At 39.7% G+C, this 19,112-nt stretch overlaps 1 protein-coding gene across 1 annotated transcript in view; it reads right to left on the reverse strand.

Annotated features, from left to right (window-relative positions):
• The window catches only part of LOC123313090 (dynein regulatory complex subunit 3-like), a 29,907-nt gene that overhangs the window by 4,374 nt on the left and 6,421 nt on the right, over positions 1-19,112 (reverse strand). Inside the window, exons 2-4 of the mRNA XM_044897800.1 lie at positions 16,554-16,837; positions 8,847-9,019; positions 8,270-8,618 (exon numbers count right to left, since the gene is read on the reverse strand). Of these exons, the coding sequence (XP_044753735.1) occupies positions 8,270-8,618; positions 8,847-9,019; positions 16,554-16,837 (806 nt within the window). The remainder of the gene's footprint in view (positions 1-8,269; positions 8,619-8,846; positions 9,020-16,553; positions 16,838-19,112) is intronic.

Genomic DNA, 19,112 nt, shown 5'->3' on the forward strand with positions numbered 1-19,112 from the left:
CGCAACGTTTTTTTGTCTTTTTGTAGATTTATTTCCGGTATAACGGGATACAGCAATGAATGAATAAATAAAGTCTTTCAGAATTGTTTTTTCAGACTTTCACAAAAATGAAAATAACATCTCATGGAATAGGCTATCAATCATTTGTGAAAAGCTATCCGGAATAGCTGTCAAGAAAACTCTAAAAGCTAAGACAGTTCAACATTCTGTTGGTAATCAATTAATAATGATGTGATCTTGGAGGATCCCCTTTTTTATTCCAACTGAGGGGAGAGGCACAGAAGTATTTCACATGTGATGAAAATGTTAAAATGTGGTGAAAATATATTCGCTCTGGCACTTATGATCAAAAACGCGGTTATATTCAAATTCCTCTTTTATTACACGGTACTACATCGTTTTTAGAAATGAAAGAAGAATGAATAATACAAAAAGAAGGAATACTGTATAAAAAGATATACAGTACTCCAAGCGCCTAACCGGACGCATCGGAAGAATGAAATATTAATGGAATCAACAATTCCTTCGGAATTGTTGATTCCATTAATATTTCAGAATGAATAATGTTTAAGGTTACTTAGAATTAAGCATGAGCAACAGACTCAACTCAAAATGAAGAAAAGAAAAAATTTTAAAACAAAAATCAAACTTATTCTTTACAAGCGTCAGCTATTTTTTTCAAGTAGGGAAAAAAACAAAGCCCATTGAAGTGATTAGACCAGTCTGAGACATAACCAGGAAATATATCCTGGATTTAATATCCAGAAAATACCTTTATATAACATATCTTGACAGAAGTTGTCCAGCCAACATGACTTTCAGTATAAATCCAACCTTTCAGGCCTACAAACATTTATTCATTCATTCATTCATTGCTGTATCTCGTTACCGGGAATAAATCTACAAAAAGCCAAAAAAAAAAAATTTAAAGGTGCGAACAGACTTGTAATTTCTTAGGGCTAGTTACGACTGTGTGTGCCCTCCTGTGACTGAAGAGACCCAACCGAGACCTACAAATCCTTCCACACTCCGGGCATGGATAGTCACCAACCAGAGCTGGCCGCCGCCTCTTCTCGAGTCTCCATTATAACTGTGCACCATAGATCTCCACTGTGACCTGTCCAACGATAGTTGTTCCCAGTTATGATTGGCATTGACTGATTTTAGGGATTGATGTAGTATATCCTTAAACCGCTCATACTGGCCTCCCGGTTTTCGGGCTCCCTCTGTGAATTCGCCATACAGAGCTGTCCTGCATCCTCAGAATGTGGCCGCTCCATCTGAGTCGGGCCCTCGTTACTTGAGACTCAATTGTTGTACAACTCGCGCGTTGCAAGACTTCTGCATTCGAAACTTTGTGGAACCATCTGATGTGCATTATTTGTCTTCGATGACGTTATTGCGTTTGTTCAAGCTGTTTAATATGTCGCCTGTAGGGCGTCCAGCTTTCGCTTCCGTAAAGAAGCGTTGGGAGGACGACTGCTTTGTAAACAGCTCTCTTGGTCTTCAAATTGAGGTCTTGATTCTGAAACACTCTGACCTTTAGCTTCCAGAATTCCCGTGATGCTGAATTGATACGGTTGTGTATTTCCGTGTCTAGGTTAGCCCTAGTATTTATGAAGCTTCCCAAGTATTTGAACTGCTCGACCTCTTCTAGAGTTTCATTCTCCAGGCGGATATGTGTTTGAAGGCTTTCTGGCGGATTTACCAGGATTTTGGTTTTGTCGATATTGAGTCTAAGGTCCAAAGCTTCGTATATACGTTTATAGGTGTCCAGCATTATCTGTAGATCCTCTGGGCTGCTAGCGATAAGTGCGCAGTCGTCTGCATATTGAAGTTCCGTGATAAACTTTGAACGGGTTTTGCTCGAGGCGCTTCAGGTTGAATAGGCCTCCGTCAAATCTGAATGTTATTCCAATACCTCTTACAGGCATACTCATGTCAGCTTAGAACATAGAATAACAGGAAGGAGCTTTTTCGAATAAATGTGACGGGAAATTGTGCGACGGAAACGGCCATATTGGTCTTCCAAGTTTTGATTTGAAAAGTGGCAGACTTGGAAGTCAAATGAACAAAGTGATGTTTTAACTTAATTTTGGTAATTTGGATTCTTGAAATTCGCTGGAAATAAGGATTTTGGATATTTTAGCGTGAATACTTGGTATTCAATCTAGTGAAGTCAGTGTTATAATCCTTTTTATAGTATTCCTACATCATATTACAAAATCGGGAAACATGGTTAGTTGTGCTGCTTGTGGCTATTGCTTAACATTAAAAAATGAAAATTCCAGTGTTTTACTTCTTAGGTAAGTGATTTTTCAAGCTGAATATCAGGTATTAATTATGAGCTTCTGAATTTCATGACATAAGAAGGTTATCCCATGACATAGACATAGAGACATGGACTGAGCAATGCCAGCATGAAATTGGCTATTTATTAGAAAGAGAGAAAAGCTCGTCGGGACATACCTTTCTCTTTTTTGTTCACATAGAGGTGAGTGTAGACCAATCAAAATTCTAGAAAAAGACAACTGCATTCCCGACGTGTTTTTCTCTCTGTCACTTTTTTTGACCGTATTTCATGCATAGATATAAAGGGAAGGCACAGTCCATGTCTCTATGTCTATGTCCCATGACAATAACACTCCATGGGCGTAGGTGATGCTAAGTCATAGGCATTATAATAATACCATTAAGTATATAGCCAAGCAGTGTTAGGTGGGGTGAATTTCCGCTTTGATTATCAATTTGAACGAGCGTGATAAAGCTTCTGACTTTACGTCAGTGCTTTCCTAATTTTTTTGATTAATCAGAATCAACTGATTATTGAAGTTTGTTTTTTGGAAACTTCATTGTCCTACGCCACTGTTGAAACGGAAATATTAGTTGGCCATATTTCTCCTCTATTCCGGTCAAATATAAATGAACAATATGCTCCTTCCTGTTATTCTATATTCTAAGCATGCCAGCAATTATCGAGACAGCTATGGCGAAAATACTGAACAGTAAAGGCGCTAAGACGCAGCCTTGTTTTATTACAGAGTTGGTTGAGAAATGGTCGGCTGTAGAGCCATTATGCTGTATTCTAGCGGTGTTGTTGGTATGAAGGCTTCTACACAATGCTAAGAATTTTTCGGGTACTCCAAGGCGTCCCGTGATTTTCCACAGCGCTGCCCGATTCACCGAGTCGAAGGACTTACTTAAATCGATGTAAGCTGTATAGATCCTAGATCCTTGATTGTTGTTCACGAGCCCTCTCTTGCAGCTGTCGCAGTGTGAAAATTAGGTCCACCGTGCCTCGATTTGGTCGAAAGCCGCACTGGGATTCAGGTAAAATCTTTTTTAAGAGTGGAATCAGACGATTAGCCATAATCTTCGAGAGAATTTTGCCGGCCACGCTAAGCAACGATATGCCCCTGTAATTGTTGCAATTTGACGTATCGCCTTTGTTCTTATAGAGGTTAATAACTAAAGCGTTACTGAAGTCTTGTGGCACATCTCCTTGTTCCCAGATCTTGCGGAATAGTGATAGGAGACTATTGACAGTGTCTTCATTCAGGGCTCTGAATATCTCCGCTGGAACGCCGTCTAGACCAGGTGAATCATCATTTTTCATATTTTTTATTTGAATCAAATAGCCCCCTTTGCCAAGAACCCAAATAAAGTTTCAACTTATAATTTCCGACATTGAAATTTAGTCATCAAGCTATGTCATCGGACTATACGCGGGGAGCTGGTCTAAAATGGATAAATCCGAGTCGTTATTTTGATTCTTTCGAGGATATTTCTATCATCTATCAGTTAGAATAGCCCCATGAGCATCTCTTATAGGAAAGCTAGCTCTTCTGCTTGGACCATAAACAATTTTAATAGCTTCGAAGAAACGCCTGTAGTTATCGGCGTAAGCTTGTATTTCCCTAGCTTTTTCTTTCCACCAGTTATCCTTGAATTTTCTTCTTTCCTGACGGACCTCGCGTTTTATGTTAATAAAACTTTTTCGGGCTGCAACATCGCCAGGCTTCCTAATTGCGGTTTTCATCGCTTTGTGTTTTGCGTCCAAAAGGGGTGCGATATGAGTTTCGCTGTCGGCAAACCAGTCTGGGGATTTTCGGGAGCGTTCTGTGCCCAGTATTTCTTTCGCTGTATTTGTATGAGATGACTTGAAGCGGAGCCAATGAGTCTCAATGTAGTCGTTATAATCCGGTGGTGTTAGGCTATCTTTGACGGCAGCTGTGAATCTTTCCTTCGTAGAAGGGTTTTGTAGTTTGGAGATTGGAAGACGCTCTCTTAGATACTTTGGCTTGCGTTGGTATTTTGGGAGCATTGAGATTTTCATTCTCGAAATTACCAGCCTATGATCAGTCCAGCACACCAGATCTGCTCTGGGTTTAGTGAGCAACACCTCTTTCAGATCTTTTCTTCTCACGATCACATAGTCGAGGGTATGCCAATGACCTGAGCGCGGGTGGCGCCAGGTCCCCCTTGAATTGGGTCTCGCATAGCCTACTAGAAGAACTAACTCTAGTAGGCTATGGGTCTCGTAATGAAATAGGTGTTCGTTATACACAGATTGTGTTCTGCACAAAAAGCCAGCAGACGTTCTCCGTTCGAATTAATGCTGTCTGGGCCGTGTTTCTCTATTATTCCTAGCCACAGTTCTGAGTCTTGACATCTGCCCACTCTGGCGTTGAAGTTTCCAAGGTGAATAATTCGTTCCCGTTTTGGGATTTTACTTAATGTAGGCCTACAAACAATGACGAGACGTCTGATTAAAGAGTTTTTCCATTCCACTTTACTCATCGAAGCGTTATAATAATTTGGAAATTGTCGAAATGAACATTGAACTTGAATAATGCGAAGTGTTCACACCGGACTTAACAATTCATGTCCACCAACTGCAATGCCTGACCTCTACAAAATTTCTAGGAATGCATATGGACAAGCAATTAAACTGGAAAGAACACATAAGCAAGCTTACTCTCGACTGCCAGAAGAGGCTAAGGCCCGGTTGTTCAATTCATGATTAAAGTTAATCCTGGATTAATTTTGACATTTCCGTTCAAATCTGTCACGTTAATCCAGAATCAACTTAAATCTCGGTTTAAACCTGAATTGAACAACCGAGCCTTAATATCCTAAACGTAGCGTCGAATAAAACTGGGGTGCGGACGGTCCAGCTTTGCTGCTTATGATAAATCCCTAGTAAGATCTCGTATCGACTACGCTCCATCGCACATAACTCTAGGGATGGGCGAAAAATATCGATATATCGAAATATCGATATTTTTTTAAAAAATAATCGATAAATATCGTCGATATTTCGAATTCCGATACTATCGACTATCGATATTTATTTCGAAGTATCAAATTTCGATATTTTTCCATGTGTCGCACATCGTTGATCTGATATGTTTAGTATGTAGTATAACGACCACGACAATGAGTGGTGTATTGGGTTAACTTAAGTTCAATCCTTCGTATCTACGCATTGAACTCTATGGGTTCCCATTGAGTTCCCATATGGGTTCCCATAGAGTTCAATATATCTACGGTATGGGTAGATCATTGTTTCGCTTTGTGACAGTAGTTCTAAACGAAAAGAAAAGGAGTGCACGTGCAATTTGCACTTAAAATAGTAATTGATATCAGTTTTGTATTTCAAATAATTTTAATAAAGCTCATGGGTAACCACAAATTTGGTATATATCGTTAAACAGATATATTCAAATAATAAAAATATTGATAACACTTCCAAATCTGTGTTTCATCCCGAATATTCTAATATATCGATATATCGAAATATCGATATTTTTTCACGATATATATCGATACTGTCGAGAAATATCGATACAATATATATCGATATTTTTTTCACGTTTGCCCATCCCTACATAACTCCCCGCGTGTAATTCCACACTGAAACCCCTCGAAACCATTCAAAACACCGCTTTCCGAATCATCCTTGGGGCTTTCAGAAGCAACAAGCCTACAATGGAAACTAGGAGAGCCTAGTTTAGCGTCTAGAAGAATGTTACTAAGCTTAACCTACCCCCTACCCTACCTCCGTTTCAACCATAGACTAAACCTAGTTATGTCCATGGTTTCAACCAACATCCCCAACCGAGTCCGCTGTTACACTGACAAGAAAAGCCCCAGAGAACTCTTCATTAATAGACCCAGAACAACAAAGCCTAGAGAGGATTGCGTACAGACGCAAGACTGGAATCCTATCGTAACCACCGACAGTTAACTTTACCAGAGATACCCTCCATCACTTACGACATAGAACCCTGGCTGAAACCATCACTAAAAGTTGTTGCAACCCTTACAACAAGATACGATGAGCATAATACCAGTCCTCACATTATCAAGGTAAGCTCAATGTATTACTTGAAAACTACCAGCACTGCTATCACATTTACACAGACGCCTCTAAAACATCAACAGGACTTGGAGCTGCCATGATTACGTCAGACTAGAAGTTCTCATATAGTTTACATGCACACACCAGCATTTTATCTGCAGAGGTATACGCAATATATCAGGCAACAAAATACATTAACAGCATCAGCCAAACCGAGAAAAATCTTCACTGACTAGCTTGGTTCAATATTCTCACTGAAACAGTTATATGGCAAGCACCAAACAGCCCAAGACACAAGCAACCAAAATGACAAAGAAGTGTTTTTTTTCTGGCTCCCATTTCATATCGGCATACCGGCTAATGAAAAAGCAGACAGATGCGCACGCAACGGAATCTCTATTAACTCAAATTTAAGATATACCGTCTGTTCCGATATTCCTGAACAGTACTGTCAGTATTTCAGAGACGATGCCTATTGGCCCATTCGTTCGAGTTCTATTGTTATTCGATTGCTGGGCAGTAAAACCAGCAATATCGGAACAGGCCCCAAATGTACTGCGATGAGTGCGGATATAAAAAGCTACATTAACCAAGCATTAACAACCTCGTGGCAATCCGAATGGTCTCAGTGTGAATCGAAACTCCGTGATATAAAACTAATTTACAAAAAGTGGCATGTTTTCCATCCAATCGCCAGCACCAAATTAAAGTGACTCGTCCCCGTCTTGGTCATACAAACATTACACATGGTCACCTTCTGAAACGTGAATCACCTCCGAGATTCATCAGAGTGCCCAAAATACGCGAACCATAGACTTATATATTCAAGTTCCTCAATGCCATATATATTAAGTGCGGATCGATCTTGTAAGTTTATACAATACCTTAAGAACACTACCCTCTATAGTCATATATAACGTATGGTCCTTATATACACATTTGGTATTTTGGTAACCGAGAGTTACCAGAGCGTTTAGTACAGTTACTCTGATGATAGATAATTGCACCGAAGTGTCAGGAATTAGACACATGCGGACCGCCCACTTACTAACCAAAAGAATCCAAAGTGCAAAGATTATAGAGTAATACTTTGACCAAAGTGTATGTACGTACCATACCCATAGTGTACATCACCGGTGTTGCTAATAACCTGAATGGTTGATGCAACATTTTTTTTTGTAAATAAAAAAAATCATTCTTAAGTTGTTGTTCTGATGTGAAAATTAATGTCTGCCTGTACACACACACACATACACACAAAATTTCATGAAAATCGGCAAAGCTGTTCAGTTGGAATCCAAAATTCAACAGCAGGGGTGAATCTTCACCATTTGGAGACCCATCCGCTAACATACAAAACTTCATTTACATCCTCCTATCCGTTAATAAAATCGTCCTCCCCCTCTTATTCTTCTATACCTGGTGTCGATTCTGCTGTTCCATTGATATGTGACCTGACTATTTCATTCTCAAATAATATATTAATATTGAGCAGTAAATGCATTTTCAGCCATTACAAATCTCTTGAAACGGCAGCATATTATGGAAGCAACTTATGTGGTGCACTGCGTTTCCCAAAAATGAGGTCTGACCACTCTCTCAAGTTTTCTGTAGGTACTGAAAAAATAGTTAAGCGACAATTTTCAATTATTTCAAAATACTTGTAGAGTATGTTGTAATTTTACATACCTACATCAAAGACCTTGAGAGTGGGTGCTGACGAATGTACACCCTCAATACTGATTCATATTTAATTATGAGCCATTACAAAACTCTCGGACTAAAAGGAAACTGTCGAATTGGAGTTTTTGATATTAGACATCGTATAAGTTTTGTTAAAAGCAGTTGTTCGAAAATAACTGACAATGAGATCTTATAAAGCACCGTAGCAAAAATTCTACTCACTATACTCTTCTTCTGGTTTTCCGCCTTAGCATTCTGAACGCTAGAGTTATAGTAGTCGATTTCAATCTGTCGCAGCTCATATTGTTCTTGTCCCAGTCTGAAAATGGTCTTACATTCAGCAATCACGTTCTCCTCAAAATCAATATACAGTTCTGCCATGTCCTCCCCGATTTCCAGAAAAGCTTTGCCTTCGGGATCGTCAAGGAACAGTGAATCGAAAAATGCTCTGGTGTTCAAATATTCAACAAAACTTCTTGCGTGAAGCTGCGCATCGGCAAGTTCTTTTTGTTTGGCTGCTTTGCGAGCCTTCTCTATGGCTTCTACCTGCACGATTTGGTTGTATTCGTCGCTGAAATATAATAATTCGATTCATACGAGTAGGTTGTAATTGACAATTACGGAACAATATTATAATGGCCGGTTTCATAATCAAACCTAAAGCTTCCTTTAACCCTACAAAAAATGACAGTAAAGTAAAGGAAGCTTTTAAGCTTAAAGTGACTTTAAATTCGATTATGAAACTGGACGTAATTCCAGTAACGTCTAGAATTGCGAAGGATAAACTTCAATAACTCACCTAAAGGTTTCCATGCCAACTTCTCTCTCTAATTCGTATATGAATCTGTACTCATAATAAACCAATTGCGGCAAGAATGCTGCTATATACAATCTGAAGTTTTCTTCGTAGGCGCAAGGATTTTCCGCCATATTAAGAGACTTCAAGTTTTCCAGTTGCCTCAGATATATTACCTGAAAAAGTAGGTATCTGTCGAAGGATAATGTTCTGTTGAATTGAAAGATTGTTAATTTGTTCAAATGCGAGGAAATAATTTATTTTTCCCTCATTCGGCCTATACCATTGTCAAATCAATGATACCGCCCTTAGTATATATAATTGTGAAGTATTCTAGTTTGACTAACATCTCTAGTTTGCAAGCTCAAATCTTCTCCTGATGAAGGGGCAATAAACAGTCTCAGAAGCTTTGTGAAAAATGTGCATACGGAATTATGAAATAACTCGAATAATTTGTACAATTTATGGTTGGGTCTCACATTGTTGCATAAATGCTAAAAGAGCTTTCCTTATGAGGAAATATGATACTTTAGAGCACTTCAGATAGGAAGGTAATTCGTTTGATCGATAAAAGCTGAAGAAGTTTATTCAAGTAACTCGGTCTAGTAAGTCTGGTAACTCAGTCCCTCGAAACAAACCTGATTCTGGATTTTCAGTGGATGCTAAACAGCATCCATTAGTGTTGATTTTATGAATCCAGCAATACTAAACAAGATTTAAGAGATGTGGCTATTAGCGATTATTCTGTCCGAATCAATTTTCTCGGGGAAAGGCAATTGCCCCCGGTCCCCACCCTCTGGACGCGCCCGGCGGTTCCCCAACACAGTTGAGAAATTTGGCGCACGATGCATTGGTGCATTGCTGCTGTCTACCCAGGTGCCAACAACACAAGACTGAACAACATTCGGCTGCAACTGTTTGAGAAGGCCCTCTCCAAAGCCAACTTCAACCTGATTGCAAGTATGACAACCACAGAAGCAGCTGCAGAAATACTTGAAAGGTTGATCACTTTTTTCTTCATTTAATTCTAGATTCAATATTGAAGTATATTATATCATACAGGGCCTACAGGAGTGGTCCAACGAAAACTTAACATCTCGATTCTACCACTAAAATGGAAATGTGTCTTAGGGGTTGTCTCTGGTCTTAGGGTACGGACATACCGAAGATGCATGGATGAGCACGGTGGAGGTAGCGGTCGCGATCGTTACATCGACGTCAAAACAATTTTCAAATGAGACTGCACCACTCTGGGCCTATTCCGATATTGCTGGTTTTACTGTCCCGCAATCGAATAACAATAGAACTCCAACGACTGGGCCAATAGGCATCGTCTCTGAGATACTGACAGTACTGTTCAGGAATATCGGAACAGACCAGAGACTCTTGTCTCTGGAACAGACGGTCTGTAATCTGTGGACTGCACATACCAAGGCTGTGGTCCGTATATACACTTTGGTTTCTTCTGGTTAGTAAGTGGGCGGTCCGTAAATGTCGAATTCCTGACAATTCAGTTCAATATCTGTCACCAGAGTAACCGCTCTGGTAACTTTCGGTTACCAAATGTGTATATACGGACCATACGCCAAGGATGCTTCACCCGTTCACCCTCGCCGTCTATACCATCGATAATAATTGCTTCGAAACGTGCAAGGATGCACGTTTGTATTATTCTACGTACAAATTTGAATGAGATTACGGTTTCTTATTTTCATATGAATAGGCCCCTTAAGGCAAAACCTTCAACGTAAAATCGATGAGAAACAGAGAAAATGAGTAATTTTGGCTTTATTCAACTGACGCATCTGAATAGCGGAAGCGGACATGCTCCTAAAATCGTTCAATAAGTAGAAAAAATTATACAATACTGGCTGGGTGTTCCAAATTACGTCGGCACCATTGCCAACTCCGTGTTATTGATGCTACGAATTCAGCAAACAAGTAGCATTTTTTATGGCCTTCTCGATGCCCAAAACTAAAACAAAATTGATTTGATAGTCGCGTTTTCAAAATATTTCATAAAATGATATTTTTTTAAATGGAACACCATATATATTTATTTCATCATGCATTTCGGTTCGTAATAACATTCTCAACAACAAGGCTCATATGGCCTTTCTTCTAAAAGTTGAAAATGGGCGACTTACAATGTGGAAATATTAATTTTATTCACTACCAAAAATTTCTTTGTTTTAGGGAATAAAACCTCATGATTGTCCAAACACCCAATTTTGATCATCATCATTCATCATTGCTGTATCCCGTTACCGGGAATAAATCTACAAAAAGAAGAAGGACAGAAAAAAAAAAAAAAAAATTCGAAAAGACTTGTAACTTCTTAGTGCTAGTTGCGACTGTGTGCCCTCCTGTGACTAAAGAGACCCAACCGTGACCTGCAGATCCTTCCACACTCAGGGCATGGATAGTCTCCAACCAGATCTGGCCGCCGCTGTATCCTTCTCGATTCTCCATTATAACTGTGGACCAAAGACCTCCACTGTGACCTGTCTAACGCAAGTTGTTCCCAGTTATGATTAGCATTAACTGATTTTAGGGATTGATGTAGTGTATCCTTAAACCGCTTATACTGTCCTCCTGGTTTCCGGGCTCCCTCAGTGAGTTCGCCGTATAGAGCTATTTTGGGGAGTCTTGTGTCTTGCATCCTCAGAATGTGGCCGCTCCATCTGAGTCGGGCCCTCGTTACTTGAGTCTCAATTGTTGTACAACTCGCGCGCTGCAAGACTTCTGCATTCGAAACTTTGTGGAACCATCTGATGTGCATTATCTGTCTTAGATGACGTTGCTGCGTCTGTTCAAGCTGTTTAATATGTCGCCTGTAGGGAGTCCAGCTTTCGCTTCCGTAAAGAAGCGTTGGGAGGACCACTGCTCTGTAAACAGCTGTCTTGGTCTTCAGATTGAGGTCGTGATTTTGGAACACTCTGTCCTTCAGCTTCCAGAATGCCCGTGATGCCGAATTGATACGGTTGTGTATTTCCGTGTCAAGGTTAGCCCTAGTATTTATGAAGCTTCCCAAGTATTTGAACTGCTCGACCTGTTCTAGAGTTTCATTGTCCAGGCTGATATCTGTTTGAAGGCTTTCTGGCGGACTTACCAGGATTTTGGTCTTGTCAATATTGAGTCTAAGGCCTAAAGCTTCGTATATATGTTTATAGGTGTCCATCATTATCTGTAGATCCTCTGAGCTGCTAGCGATGAGTGAACAGTCGTCTGCATATTGAAGTTCCGTGATAAACTTGGTACGGGTTTTTGCTCTGAGGCGCTTCAGGTTAAACAGGCCTCCATCAAATCTGAATCTTATCCCAACACCTCTTACGGGCATGCTCATGTCAGCAATTATCGATACAGCTATGGCGAAAATATTGAACAGTAAAGGCGCTAATACGCAGCCTTGTTTTATTCCAGAGTTGGTTGAGAAATGGTCGGTTGTAGAGCCATTATGCTGTATTCTAGCGGTGTTGTTGGTATGAAGGCTTTTACACACTGCTAGGAATTTTTCGGGTACTCCTAGACGTGCCATGATTTTCCAGAGAGCTCTCCGATTCACCGAGTCGAATGCCTTGCTTAAATCGATGAAGGCTGTATAAATCCTTGATTGTTGTTCACGGGCCTTTTCTTGTAGCTGTCGCAGTGTAAAAATTAGGTCCACCGTACCTCGATTTGGTCGAAAGCCGCACTGGGATTCAGGTAAAAGCCTCTCTAAGAGTGGAACCAGACGATTAGCCATAATCTTCGAGAGAACTTTACCGGCCACATTAAGCAACGATATGCCCCTGTAATTGTTGCAATTCGACGTATCGCCTTTGTTCTTATAGAGGTTGATAACTAAAGCGTCTCTGAAGTCTTGTGGCACATCTCCCTGTTCCCAGATCTTGCGGAATAGTATTAGGAGACTATTGACAATGTCCTCATCCAAGGCTTTGAATATCTCCGCCGGAATGCCGTCTAGACCAGATGACTTATCATTTTTCATATTTTTAATCGTGCTTATGATTTCCGACATTGAAATTTCGTCATCAAGCGATGTCATCGGACTATACGCGGGAAGCAGGTCTAAAATGGATAAATCCGAGTCGTTATTTTGATTCAAGACCTGTGAGTAATGCTCCTTCCATCTTTCGAGAATTTTTCTATCATCAGTTAGAATAGCTCCATGAGCATCTCTTATAGGAAAGCTAGCTTTTCTGCTTGGACCGTAAACAGTTTTAATAGCTTCGAAAAAACGCCTGTAGTCATGGTTATCGGCGTAAGCTTGTATTTCCCTAGCTTTTTCTTTCCACCAGCTGTCCTTGATTTTTCTTATTTCTTGACGGACCTCGCGTTTTATGTTTATGAAACCTATTTGGGCTGCAACATCGCCAGGCTTGTTGATTGCGGTTTTCATCGCTTTGTGTTTTGCGTCCAAAAGGGGTGCGATATGAGTTTCGCTGTCGGCAAACCAGTCTGGGGATTTTCGGGAGCGTTCTGTGCCCAGTATTTCTTTCGCTGTATTTGTAAGGGATGACTTGAAACGGAGCCAATGAGTCTCAATGTCGTCGTTATAATCCGATGGTGTTAGGCTATCTTTGACGGCAGCTGTGAATCTGTCCTTTGTAGAAGGGTTTTGTAGTTTGGATATTTGAAGGCGCTCTCTTAGATACTTCGGCTTGCGTTGGTATTTTGGGCGCATTGAGATTTTCATTCTCGAGATTACCAGCCTATGATCAGTCCAGCACTCCAGATCTGCTCTGGGTTTAGTGACCAACACCTCTTTCAGATCTTTCCTTCTCACGATCACATAGTCGAGGGTATGCCAATGCCCTGAGCGCGGGTGGCGCCAGGTCCCCCTTGAATTGGGTCTCGTAATAAAATAGGTGTTCGTTATACACAGATTGTGTTCTGCACAAAGAGCCAGCAGACGTTCTCCATTCGAATTGATGCTGTCTGTGCCGTGTTTCCCTATTATTCCCGGCCATAGTTCTGAGTCTTGACTTCTGCCCACTCTAGCGTTGAAGTCTCCAAGGAGAATAATTCGTTCCCGTTTTGGGATTTTACTTAATGTAGCAACGAGTGTTTCGTAAAAAGTCTCCTTTAAGTTGTCAGAGGAGTTCAAAGTGGGTGCGTATACTGCAATGATGTTCACAAACGTGTTATTCGCTGCAGGAAAACGTAGGGTCATTAAACGTTCTGAGATACCAACTGGATTTTCGGTAAGTTTGGCGGCCAGGTCGTTTCTAATGGCAAAGCCTACGCCATGTTGTCTGATTTCGCCTTCCGGCAAGCCTTTCCAGAAAAAAGTATACGCTTGTTCTACCAAGCTACCTTCGTCCGAAAAGCGTGTTTCGCTTAAAGCAACTATTGCAATGGATGTTCGTTGCAGTTCCTTATCGATTAGGGCAGTACGCCTCTCTGGTCGGTCGGCCTTGGGGTTGTCTAGCAAGGTTCTGACGTTCCATGCTGCAAAAGCTATGTGCTTTTCATTGGTGTTTGTTCGATGATTCACTCGCTCAGGCACCCTCCCCCGGAGATCCGAATGGGAGGGTATTTTACCTCCGGATACGAATTTTGTCCTGTTCGACTGATCCATCTTTTTGTAGGAGCTGCGTTAGAAGGTGTTCAAAAGCTGCACTGGTAACGCTGTCAGTGCAACTTTGGTTGCGGCTACGACTAGATTATCTTGTGGCACAGGTATCCTGAGACGACAAGGTCTGAGACGTAACTTGAGCAACGCAGAGAGCCATTTCCTGCTCAAGCCAATGTTTAGGCTACGTAATTGTGGGAAACAGAGTTATACCGCTCATGTTCGGTCGCCAGAGCCTCGTTCGTAAGAACAGGGTGCACCGCGAGTAGGTGAGGTTGGCATTTGAGAGGAGAGGCTATAAAACGCATCCTTCCCCATTACACCCAATTTTGATAATTTTTATACGAATGACAATATTTTTTGGGTGTTCGGATAATTATGAGGTTTTATTCACCAAAACAAAGAAATTTCTAGTACTAGTGAATTAAATAAATATTTTCGCATAAGTCGCTCATTTTCAACTTTAGGAAGAAAGGTGATGAGCTTTGTTGTTGAGAATGTTATAACGAATCGAAATGCATGATAAAATATAGGGTGTTCCGTTTAAAAAAATATCATTTTATGATATACCAACTTATTTTGGAAACGTGTTTGGCAATTTTTTGTTTGTTTTCGGCATCGAGAAGACTATTAAAAATGATACTTTATAGTTTGCCAATTTAACCGAATTCGTAGCATCAATAATAATGGAGTTGGCAAAGGTGCCGACTTAATTATAAGTTTATGTGTGGTTGAACCACTTGGAAGATTTGAATCATTTTTATGATATTTGAAAAGTTCTTTCCTCTTCTGAGTGAAAATTGGAAATTTCGAAGTTTCTTGATACTCAAAAGTTGAGCCTTGGCCAGAAAATTGCCGCAAACTTCACTTTACTGATATTAGAGACCCCCTGCGTAGTTTGAAACCATTTCCAGCTTGTTAGCAATTTTTAGGAACTGAAACCCTAAATTGCCTGGGCTACTAGGCGAAAATATTGAAAGAGTTTTCGAGTGGTGTTCGTTTTCGTTTTCCTCTGATTTGGGATTTAAAGCGATTATAAATCGAATCTAGATGTTGTCAGGCTAGTTTCATAATCAAACTTAAAGTCCCTTTAATGTCAAAGCTTCCTTAAGCCCTACTAAAAATGACACTAAAGAAAGCTTTTAGCTAAAAGGGACTTTAAATTCGATTATGAAACTGGCCGTTAGGATTTTATATTTCCAGAATAATAAACGATCTTTAGGTAGGATAGAAGCGAAAAGGAAAATGTGCGGGAATATCGGTCGGCAGTATATTGAATTAATGATTGAATCCGCCGCTTTGTGTGTGGAAATTTTGGTGTTCGTAAAGTTCTCCCATAAGCATCATCAGGTTCGAGCGACGATCGCAAAAAACGGTAGAAAGTTTCTATTTTGTTTTTTTTCTTTTCAGTTGTTTGGGTTTCAGAGAAAAGCGCTGAATATATAGTCCTGTGTACTGAAATCTTCTGCAAATTAATTGACTATTTCATTATCGTTGTGAAGTAGAATTTAATCGTTTGAATTTATGTCAGCTGAAATGAGGAATAACTTTTTTATTGATGAAATATTACTTGCATGTGTTTAATAGATTTTGTTGTTAATTTTATCAATGAGCTTCATTTGAACTTTCTCAAAAAAATAAATTGGCCCTTACCCAAAATTTTCCCCTTTTAAAAAGATGTAAATTTTTTAGCATCTCAACAATAACATCCCTTGTCCAGTAGTCCAGTGGACAAGAGACTCTAGACTAGACGAGACTATGTAGGTCGCGGTTGGGTCTCCTCAGTCACAGGAGGGCACACAGTCGCAATTTGCCCCAAGAAATTATAAGTCTGTTCTTTTTTTATGTGTTTTTGTAGGTTAATTTCCGGTATCGGGATACAGCAATGAATGAATGAATGAATGACAAGAGACTTTATGAAAGTCTCGTCTAGGTATTATGTTATACGATTATGTATATATACATAATCATACATAACATGTTATACTGATTATGTATATATACATAATCAGTATAACAATATACTGATTATGTATATATACATAATCAGTATAACATAATACCATTGAGTATTAACCCCTCAATTACTCAAAAATAATACATATTATTATATTTTGAATCCACCTACTTACGCTACTTCTTTCAGCGATGCGGTTCCTACCGATGCTGAATATTACCAATTTTTGAAGTGTTTCCAAGTTTTCAATTTCACTAATTTGGTTATCGAATAAACTCAACTGCTCCAAATTCACCAATGTTTCTATTCCTTCTATCTTAGTCAACCTATTGAATGATAAATCCAGATGGGTTAGATGTATCAGCATGTGAATATTTTCAATCTTGTCTATCAAATTGTTATTCAGGACAAGTTTTCTCAAGTTGGTCAATACCCATAGATGATCGAGCTTCAGTATATCTATCGAAAAATTATGAATTGTAAAGATTCAAGTAGAAAACGGAAGTTCATTCATTTTGTATTAAAAATCGAAGGAAAGAGTTGGGGCACATCTTGAAAATCCGTACGCTATTGAAAAATAAACAAATCGAATCTCAAGACAGTCGCCATTTAGTTAGTTATGCCATTTAGCCCATTTATAACTCAAGATCAGTTGGACTGTTATGAGATGTTGGAAACTTAATTGTGATTTTGTTGTCAGGGGTTAATACCATAGACATATTAAATAAGTAATAATAAGTAATCAGTCTATGGTTAATACTGAATCGAAAATATAATGGAAATTCAAAATTGCGAAACTATTGTAAATTAGAATTTGTAAAATAATTTCAGTCAGAATTTCATGACATAATTATGGTAGGCAAATGATTTTTTTACATAGTTTGGTTAACCGAAAACTCAAAAAAAAATTTTGGCATTCACGCTTTTCTGATCTGAATTCCTATATACGATTTCCTATACGATTCTTTTCGTTGGGTCATTTCGTTATTTGAAAAACTTGGTTTATGGTGAAAAGGAGGTGAACAGTGTGAAAGAAATGTTGCCCTATTTTTATCCCATTTTTAGTCAGTCAAGTCTATATGCGGACATCAAAATTGGTGTCGAGGGTAACACCCTCGAACAATATTTTTGTTAAGTAAAAAACTCATCGAAATGAAATATTTCATGAAAAAAGTTACAAGATATTGCCGTTAACTCACTTCCGTCAAACGTTTCGACATTATACCAAATGAAACCATATACACTGCGCAAAAAAATTAACGCACATTCTGAAAATCTCAATTTTAATGAAAGTTAACTCTACATTGACTTTATAACTTATTTTTTATGTTTTCTCGGGAAGGTTTTGAACGAAACAAGACACATTAAATGGAAGAAAAATTCAGGATTTCACCGAATCTTATGTGAAAGAAGAGAAATGAACAATTTTCAAAATACTGAAATGCTGATAAGTGATTTAATACTTGGTATTTCCACCCCTTGCGTTAATTACAGACGGTTCATACTCAAAATGAGTGATCTTAAAATGTTCTGATCTAATCCTTCCCAGATTTCTCCGAGTTGGATTCCTAAGTCATTAAGAGTAGTTGGATGATTTTCTGACCTTCTCAGCCTTCTATTGAGGTTGTCCCAAACCTGCTCAATCGGATTGAGATCTGGACTTCTTGCTGACCATTCCATTCGAGAGACTACAACCTCTTCAAGGTACTCCTGAACGATGCGCTCACGATGGGGTCTGTCATTATCGTCCATAAAAATGAAATTTTCACCAATGTATGGGGCAAATGGCACTACATGCTCTTCAAGAATGTTCCTTATATACTTATCAGCATTCATAGCTCCATTATCAACGACCACTAGGTCTGTGCGAGCAGTCAAAGATATTCCACCCCATACCATAATCGATCCTCCCCCGAAACCAGTAGTATTCAGGAAATTGCACTGAGCATATCTTTCATGAGGACGTCTGTATACACGTCGATCACAATGGTAGAGGCAGAATCTAGACTCATCTGTGAAGAGAACTCTTTCCCAATCGGCCTCTTCCCAATGGATATACTCTCTCGCAAAATCCAAACGCGCCCTTCGATGGGCTGGGGTAAGAGCTGGGCCTCTTGCCGCGACACGAGGGAATTTAACAATTCTTTTTGCTGATGACACAACTGTCTCCCTGGCATCTGATTCTCTGGCTGCCTTGCTCGAGCGAGTTGTGGCTGCTCAGTCGAGGGCTCTCGACTGGTTTACCTCCAACAGGTTGGTGATAAATGAGCAGAAGACCATCAGGCTATTTTTTTCTTTGAGAGAGATTGATTCTCCTGACCTATATGGTAGTACGAAGTTTCTGGGCCTAACACTGGATAGTACTCTCAAGTGGGGTGTCCATGCTGACCTGCTCGCAGGGAGATTGTGTAGGAATATATTTCTTCTCAAGAGTCTGTCAAACCGCCTATCTCCTAGTATTCTTAGAACAGCTTATTTCGCTTTAATAGAATCTCTTCTCAGGTATGGAATTCTTGCCTGGGGGAATTCTTCTTCACGCGATAGAATATTTGGTCTTCAGAGGAGAGCCGTAAGAGTCGTCTCTGGCCTTAATTATCGAGCTGATTGCAGACTTTCGTATGTTCAGGGTGGTTTTCTCACCTTCCCCTGTTTGTATATTCTGGAAGCCTTAATTTTTGCGCACAACAATGTTGGCCATTTTGCGTTGAATGCAGATTTTCACGATTACCCTACG

This window comes from Coccinella septempunctata, chromosome 1 (assembly GCF_907165205.1).
Source record: "Coccinella septempunctata chromosome 1, icCocSept1.1, whole genome shotgun sequence".
NCBI lineage: Eukaryota > Metazoa > Arthropoda > Insecta > Coleoptera > Coccinellidae > Coccinella > Coccinella septempunctata.